The sequence below is a fragment of the Chaetura pelagica genome, unplaced genomic scaffold (genome assembly GCF_000747805.2).
Source record: "Chaetura pelagica isolate M959 unplaced genomic scaffold, ChaPel_1.0 scaffold259, whole genome shotgun sequence".
Lineage (NCBI taxonomy): Eukaryota > Metazoa > Chordata > Aves > Apodiformes > Apodidae > Chaetura > Chaetura pelagica.
In genome coordinates, this window is record NW_009954603.1 from 583 (window position 1) to 9,281 (window position 8,699).

General features: G+C 40.8%; 1 protein-coding gene across 1 annotated transcript; it reads right to left on the minus strand.

Moving 5' to 3' along the window:
• Positions 1 to 412: 412 nt before the first annotated feature.
• MMADHC (methylmalonic aciduria (cobalamin deficiency) cblD type, with homocystinuria) lies at positions 413 to 7,112 on the minus strand (the record flags this gene model as incomplete). Its single annotated transcript, XM_010005439.1, has 5 exons — positions 6,972 to 7,112; positions 6,539 to 6,756; positions 4,109 to 4,214; positions 2,705 to 2,835; positions 413 to 499 (listed from the first exon to the last, which is right to left on the minus strand). Coding segments are annotated over exons 2-5 (513 nt in total), but the record flags the coding sequence as incomplete, so codon positions are not given.
• Between the last annotated feature and the right edge of the window lie 1,587 nt (positions 7,113 to 8,699).

An 8,699-nucleotide genomic window follows, 5' to 3' on the forward strand; every position in this document is an offset into this window, starting at 1 on the left:
GGAACAAGCTATTCACTTTTCCTGCATAACAAAGATACCATTAGCTAGTGCAAAGAGGCTCTTTAAAACCCTCCACCTGCACAAATAGGTGCCCAGGCTACCAAGTTACCTTGGGAGGGCATAACCAGCCTACTGTGCAGTGACCAAGTGGTTTTTGGGCATCAAACTTCTGAGGTTATTTAAAATTCAACTTCATTACTGAACAATGTTCTCCAACTGCAATGGCAGCATACACAGTATGGGAACTGGTTCAGGGTTACTGTCCTAATTTATGAAAAGAATTATCCTATGGTAACAGCTTTTGGGCAATATGAAAAAAAAATGTTGGATTTAACCCATAAAAAACACAACTACCACTGGTAGTCAGGAGACAGCAGTGTCTGTTGCAGGTTCCACACAGCACATAACTTACTGCCAGTCCTGAGGATGGATCAATGAAGTCAGCCCAGTAGCCTTCAGAGCAAATTGCATAGCAGATTTCCTTGGCACCATTAACGAACTTGAAGAAAATAAAGGGAAAAGAGGATATCACATGAGATTTCTCTTACATGTACATGCACATCAGATCCAACACATTCCAAAAATGCACTTGTACAGATTTGTTTCGGCCTCCACTAACAAAGGAGAAGTTCAGCCTACTTACAATAAAAATATTAATAATATTAAGAGGATTAGAATTAATGACATGCACAAGGCCACTCCAATCATATGAGATTTAATTCTGTTCCTTGTGCCAGTCAGTAATGGATTAACAGCTTGCCCAAGGAATCATGTAATTGCCTTCATTATTCATGGAGATTGCAATCCTACCTCTTAGCCTCTGTAAGAAGTCAACCATTACTTCAGGAACTGCTGTGTTATTTCCATGAGTTGACAGATCTCCCTAAACGCCCCAAAATCTACCCCAAAATCTGACACTAAATATATTTTTATAAATATAAGAAAAACATGGTTTTGCTGTAAGGTCTCAACTCAACAGGACAGTATTATGTAGTTCTTCCTGCACTATAAATGATTTTCAAGAGCCTTTTAGTTTTGCACCATGATAGCAGGTCACAGAGACATGTGATGGTTCTGAAACCATCCCTGTACTCTGAGGAAAACATGTCCAAAAATCTAAACAAGCTGAATACACTGAGCTAGAGTAAAGCACAAAGAGGATTCAGTTATAAAAGCTGGACTGTTCTCTATAATTAGTGCCCTTAACAGCTCAAGGTTTCAAACTGACAGAAATATTATTAGTTACTCAGCTTCAGACCCTTTGTGGTCCAAAATAAGGAAGTTTAACCTTTACAGTGATCTGTTCTTTAGTTTGAAGTTTGATAGCCCTGATGATTAACTATGCTTCAACTGTAAATGAAGTCACAAAAATAAGAAAGCCATCTGAGGAGAGCATGTTAGGCACTGCACTTCAGATACAGCACCTCTTTTGATCCAGCCATCACTCGGAGCAAGGTTAACAAACACTTGACATGTACTACTGTAAACATCAGATCTGGCTGTACATAACCCTCATTACTTGAGCACAGGCCTCTCACATTAAATTAGTAGTTTTAAAGTTCTTTCTAACCATCTATGAAGCAAACAAACAGACCATTTTCTTGTGAATTTGCTGTTAGTAACCTCCTGGCCTAAAGGTTACATCCAACATCCTAACACCCCTACAGTGACTATATTAGACTTGACAGGGAGGTGCACAAGGAAGAAAGATGCCAATTAACATATAATTAGACCAGATTACAACGCCAAAGACCAACAGACCATAAATAATTCAAAGAACACACTAAAATGAGGGAATTTTAATTTGTGTGTAATCATCCTGTCGATCCTTCAGACTGCTTCTTCCTTGTTTTGTGGTGGCCCTTGCTCTGCTTTCTGCAGGTCACGTTTGCACTTTGCAGGACAGAAAAGGACATCACCAGACAGACTGCTTGCAAACATAAATATGACCCTGGTTATACAGATGAGAAGCCACAGATTGATTTTTTAATTAGTTTTTAGAAAAACTGTAACAGTTAATAGGTAGGGAAGATGTATTCTGAGGGGCTAAGAATGGTGAACACTGACATCTCCTGGAGTTCGCACCAAAGACCTGAAAATGGGAAATAAAACGGTTTTCAGGGAGCCCTCTAGTGGCAACAGAACAAGGAGACAAAGTTCCTGAGGGTTGCTAAGTCATAAAAGTACCTGATGCTCAGACTAAAAGCATTAATCATAGCCATTATCAGAACAGAAAATAAAAGCCAGAGCAACCAGTTTTTAAAAACAAGGAGAGGCTTATGGACAGACTCTGTACAGGAATCTCAGTCATGCCACAGAAACACACAGAGAGCAGAAAAATCCCACAAAATGCACTATACTAAAGCTGAAATAAGGTAAGAAAACAGTTGCTGCCCTTTAATGGGAGAACAATCCAGTGTCTTTAATAATCTGCTGTAGCATTTCACAACATTTGAGCATATTTTTTACTCACCCCACTACAAAGAGTTTAATCCTTCTATGAGACTTTGAAAAGCTACAAAGCTGGAAAAAGTCTAATTTCATCAGCAAGAGAAGATAAGATTAGCTCAAAAATGCTTTAAAAAACACTAGGGTATATTACTGTGATTACTACCAGAGCTAGAAATGGATCAGAACACAGACACAGTTCACAGAGGATTCATCCACAAACAAAATTAAGCTGATGTTACTGTCAGCTACTCACATTTTCCAGCAGCATTTCTCTCTCATCCTCCACCTCCTGACTCCACACTGTCATGTCATTTTTAGTCTTCTGGGTGACAGTCAGGACTGTCAGTCGGTTGGCATTCACTTCTGGGAACATCAACTCAAAGTCTAAAAAAAAAAAAAAAGGAAAATGGGCATATTAGGGTTTGCTCCTACATTTTACTTCTGATTTTTCACTTTTAGACTAAGTTATTGACTCTACCTTAAAGCCTTCCCTCCCATTTAGATCCAGGATGATGTGTGTTTTTCCTCTCAGCTCCAGCACCCAGCAGGCTGGTTTGAAATGGTGATGTTTTTGTGGGAATTAATGCACTGGGGTGAGTTCCTGATGAAAAAAGCAGTTTGGGGAGTGCAATTTGCTTATCCAGGACCCCCTGTTTAGTTGCAGGATTCTAAAAGCCCCAGTACTCTGCACCTTGCAGGATGTGAAAACGTGTCTCTCTACCCAAAGATATAACACCAAGTAGAATAATATTTTAATCTTTTTAATTGGACACTACCAATGTTCTCCACACACATTAAGTGTCAAGATGCTTATTTTCTGGCTAAGCCTCCTTACACTGACTTTTAAAATGAAATCTTTCAGTTGAAATGCCCTGGATCTACTTCCTAGGACACGATAGCAGACTCAGTCATCAGGAGTGTACTACTAACATGATTTGAGACAGTTCTTCTCAGGCCCAAACCCATCTTGATTCCCTCTCTCCATCATCTACTGGACTACAAACAGGAAGGCACATGAAGCACCAGTGTCATGAAAAGGCTCCATGAAGCCCTGTTTTCAGTGTGGGAGAAAAAAGAACATCCCAAACTTAAAAGTTGTGAGGTTCATTCTTACTCTCTGAACAGTCTGCTCTCTTCAGCATCTAGACCAGGATTTCAGTCTCTTCTCTCTTTCAATAGAAGACACTTAAAATTGCAAAGTTCTAGTCCAAGTTAATTTCAATCACCTTCTCCTTCAGCAAATTAAAGAAAGACAGACACACGCCCTATGCTTCCAAATAGTTTCATCACTTCAATTTGCTACTGTATTAAGAAGCAGTGCCAAGAGTTGATTTTGTCACAAACTGGGTTTTGGATACTGAATTAGCTCCAGAACCTACCTGATACTAAAGAGGCAGCTGGAGGCCACCTCCCACTCCAGCTGATCTTGTATTTAAATTACACTGAATTTTATTAGACACAAAGTATTGCCAACAGCAAAGTTTCAGCTCTCATTTTATAGGATGTATTTTTTTCTTTTGTAAAACATTAACTCTGGGTGACCCTTTTCCATTACACATTCTGTGGCATCAGTTAATGTCAGAGCCTTCACTTGTATATTTTTACATTTTAAAAAGTTGTGGTTTCTGAACAGTAAGAAAACCAAGTGGAAATCTACCTTTTCGTAGCAGTTCAGGACAAGCTTGTACTGCACATTCTACCTTTGCATTTTCAAAGTAAGTTTCAGCATTATTTATTTGTTGTTTCTGTGGAACATCAGCACCCTGAGAAAAAAAGGAAATGGTCACTTTCCCATTCATTAATATTCACCAGGACTAACACTGTACACCAGCCTATGTTCTGGTGACTGTATCCACTGACACATCCCAGCTGCTTCACCAAATTACCATTTGCAAGGAGATGTAAAACTTGGTTTTTCAAATATTGAAAGTGGGACAGAGAGATATAACCTATTGCTTAAGCCTATCCAGAAATGTCAAGCTTCATGTATTATTGTAACCTGATTATCTCAAAGCCTTAACCAATAGAGAAAATGTTGAAAAATATCCCTCTGAAATAAAGGCCTCAAATATGCACTACAGCAGCAACTGACAGATTTCAGCTATCACCTGAGTCAGAGTAAAGCTTCTATTTTAAAGTCAAACAACAGTTCTAGAACTGATACTGAACCACCAGTACCTTTAACTTTAGCTGTTGTAGTTTGAAAAGCAGTTTTTATTCTTTACAGTTTTTAGTTGTACAGTTTCTAAACAAACCAACCTAGATTCAGATTATTGTGGGTATGCTGGAAATGGAACACCTGAACATTAGCTGTATAGTATTTAAGCTTAAAATGCACCCAAGAAGGCAGTGACAACAGCTGCCTCCTTTGGGATAGCAACTGCTATGGAACAGGCAGAGAATGCCTCAGTTCAGTTTTCTTAGTTTCAACTATGCCATAATTTACAAGGAATTTCAGTAAGTTTCTCCAAGACTGAAATGATATGGCTGAGTAGTACATTCAGCCCTACCTAACACCTGTTTGTATCTGGAAGCTGCAAGAGGAAACTACCTTGAAAGCAGCTTCTGTGCTACAAATTTATTACTTAAAAAGAGAAGGAAAAAAAAAAGAAAAACAAACACAACAGGCCAAGAGCAGCCATGAGCTTCAGTTTCAATCTGTATGTTTCCACGTATCACCTGAAGTATGATTGCAAAGTGACTGGGACAGATCAGTTGGCACTTTAAGCCTGACAAACCACACATTTATGTGGGTCAACTTTTTTCTTCCTAACAATAGGGTGCTCCTCCTACCAGTTCATACAGCTCACTGTCTACTGCTCCCACCCTAGCCAGCTGCACACCACTCACACAGCACCTATGCTTAGCAGGCATGCCGTGATCAAGCAACCACTGCCATTTACTCAGATGAAACAATCACACCAAAGCTCAGCTTGGCCATTTCTCACTGATTCCAGGGCTGGTGCCTGAGCTTCAGCAGCATGAAGCTTTTCTCCTGCTTGCTGCAGCAGCCCATGGGGAGGTTACTCTATTCAGATGATCCCATCATTCAAATCTGGATCCTCTGCTAAGATGAGCAGTTTAGCATTTTTTTGTTAGCTAAATGCTGTTCATGGATTCCTGACCACCACTGGTATAAAGCAGAGCTGACTCGTTGACTTTCTGAATACCAGTTGCAAAACCTGCCTCTGCAGTTTCTCCTTTCCTCTTTGGAGAGCAACAGCTGCATCAGGTGTTTTCTAATACAAGTAATCCTCCTAGAAAGCAGACAGGCATTCAGTGCCCCTGGTTTTCTCTAAATGGGCTAGAATTTTCTGGTGGGCTTTTAACAGACAGTATGATCCACACGAGCAGAAAACAGGACCTGTGAAACTCACCATAAGCTTAGGCTTTCTGGACACTTTGGCATACAATGCTCCAGTCACAAAAGACACGATACAAGGTTTTCACAGTGGATATTTGCCAGTTGAGTTTCCAAAGTCTGAGCAGGTCACGAACTCAAGAGAGCCTGGAAAGTTGAGTCAGCAGCTAGTAGCAACTATCATGTGTTGACATGTTGCAATTATCGAGCTGCTGGCTGTTAATAACCCATCTGAGTCACTGCAAGCTCTGCACACTGCAGCCTGGCTGTGACAGCTGAGGTACTCTCATCTGCCTCTCTCTGCGTTCAGTGCCTGTCAGTACTAAGCAGCCAGATCCAAACACTGCCCAAACTATCCAAGTCCAGATCCAACAAAGGAGATACTGAAGAAACTACCAACTCCATGAGACAACAGGTGGAGAGACTCGGTAAAGAGCAAGTTTTGCAACAGAAGTTTTCTTTTCCTATATCCACACAGTTAAATCACTATTAAAACACTACTTCACTAAGCACTGCTTAGTCAAAACACCCCACACCCTGAAACACTTCTTCCTCCTAAATGACAAAACTTCAGCTACATTCCAGGTAATCTCTCACTCACCATGGTTGAAGTTCATCTTTCAAAACCATCTAGAAAACCAGTTGTATATTTTTAGAAGGAAGAGAGATGAGTTATGTTTCTCTTAAGACCAGAAATACCAGTTTCGCACAGCAGCCTGTTCTTACCTGAAATTCATTTATGTATTGTGCCATCACAAATTCATGCCTTTCACTTGCTGAAGGCTCTGCTAATATATCAGGCAGGTTTTTTGAAACCTGGCTTTTCTTCTGAGAAGCAGTGCCATTAAGGTGACAGTCAAAGCCAATATTACCAGGCAACTGGAATCTCTGGTCCTGAGGACCAAATGGGCCCATCACTTCATCTGGCCATACGGTTCTTGGACCTGCAAAAGCCAAGGCCTTGCTTTAGTCATCACATTTAGAAAGAAAGGAGAAAAACATACCCATATCTGTATTTGATCACAATGATATATAACCAGAGTAACCACAAGGAAAAGGGCCCTTGACATAAAAATCAATTGAGAATTCCCAAATGGATACGGGGTGCAAAGTTCTGATTGCAGGTGAATTGAAAGACAAAGAATTTGCTTGTTCTTACATAAATCAGGAGGTGCAGCAGCAACATGAGGCTCATCTGAGCCAGAGGAACCTGCTGTAGAAAAAGCCCTGGGATTCACAACTCTCTTGACTAAGGAATAAAACCCTGGTAGGTAGGTGACCAATCTTGCTCTGTTACAGAGCACCTGAGAAGACAAAAACAAAGGAAGGATTACATACTAGTTGAAGTACAGCCCTGTGGCTCACAAGAGAAATCCTCAGTCAGTAACCAAATTGCAAGTTTAACTATGATCAAATGTGCTTCTCTAAGATTCAAGTTCTTAAAGCATTTTCTTATTACTTTTATATTTGACTAGTAACAGTACCCAAAGTAAAGTAAAAGTCTCAAACACGCTACTGAAAGGCTCTCCATGTGAGGAAAAAAAAAACCCTGAAAACTTTCAACAGCACCACTGAAACCCCAGGACCCAAACTCCAGGACTGTTCCCATGATTATCTCCATGCACCCATTTCATGACACTGAAGAGCCCTGATCTGCTTTTTACACTTTAAAAACAGACCAACAACTTTCATGCGTAACAGGAAAAAAAAACAACACTCTTGAAACAATGTTAGAAGTGTCATGTTAACATAAATATAAGACTAATTAACTCTAGCACAGAATTACTAACTGCAGCTGCACAGAAGCCTGCACTGCTGGAAAATATAACCCCACCTGCCTTGGCATCTGTGCTTTCATAACCAACTTTATTTCCCAGAGGTGGAAAAGAAACTCAAGAGAAACTGACATAAAGGGATTTTCCTTAAGTGCTGTATTCTTGATTCTGTAGAAGTTAATGTGTGTGTAGACTTAATATGTAGGCAACGAGGTTACTAAAAAATAAAAGAGGTGAGAGAATGGTACTATCTTTATGTTTAAGATAAAATCTCTCTCAAAACATCAGGCCCTAAGCCAGTAAAAATCAGTTTCTCACACACCACCTGTGTAAATACACAATGTCTAGCAAGTTTAACCACCACCATGAAGCCTCAGATGCATAAAGACACACTTGTTTGTCTGTTTTTACATCAAGTGTTTATGGTGAAGGCTGTGTATTTCCAAAACACCACTAGGTTTCTGTAGCAACAACCAAACTCTGCAAATTCCATTTGAATGGGTTTGTTTCCCCCCCCCCTCCATTATGTAAAAGCACCACTGAAATTAATTTCTGCATAACGATGACACAACAGATGTAAACAATTCCAGCTGACAGGTAATTACAAGAAAAGAGCATTTTACCTTATAATCAGGCTCACTTAACACGGAGATGTCGCTGTTAATTAGATATGTTTATTAAGCAAATATTGACAGGCTGAGCAGCACACGAGTGAAAAAACACCCCCCCCGAAATGAATCAATTATTCATGTGTCCATCGCAAGGCTGGGTCAGGAAAGGCTGTTTGAGTGTGAAAAGTACCCGAGGGCTTCACCTGAGCTGATAACGTTATAAAACTCGAACAAAACAGATCCTGCTCCACCCCTCCGCTCGCTTATTCCCGGGATCTGCACCCAAACCGGCTCCCAAAGCCGGGGCGGGGGCTGCCTTTCCACAGAAACGCACCCTGACACAACCCAGCCTGTTTCACCAGCGCCTCCCCCAGAAGCCCGACGGCTTCAAGGCACCTTTTAGAGGGGCCAATAAACCGCAGTAACGCGGAGCAGCGCTGTCCTGGCCCTACAAAACAAGGGGGCAGGAGGGGGGGGGGGGCGGGGATTCACACGGCCCCG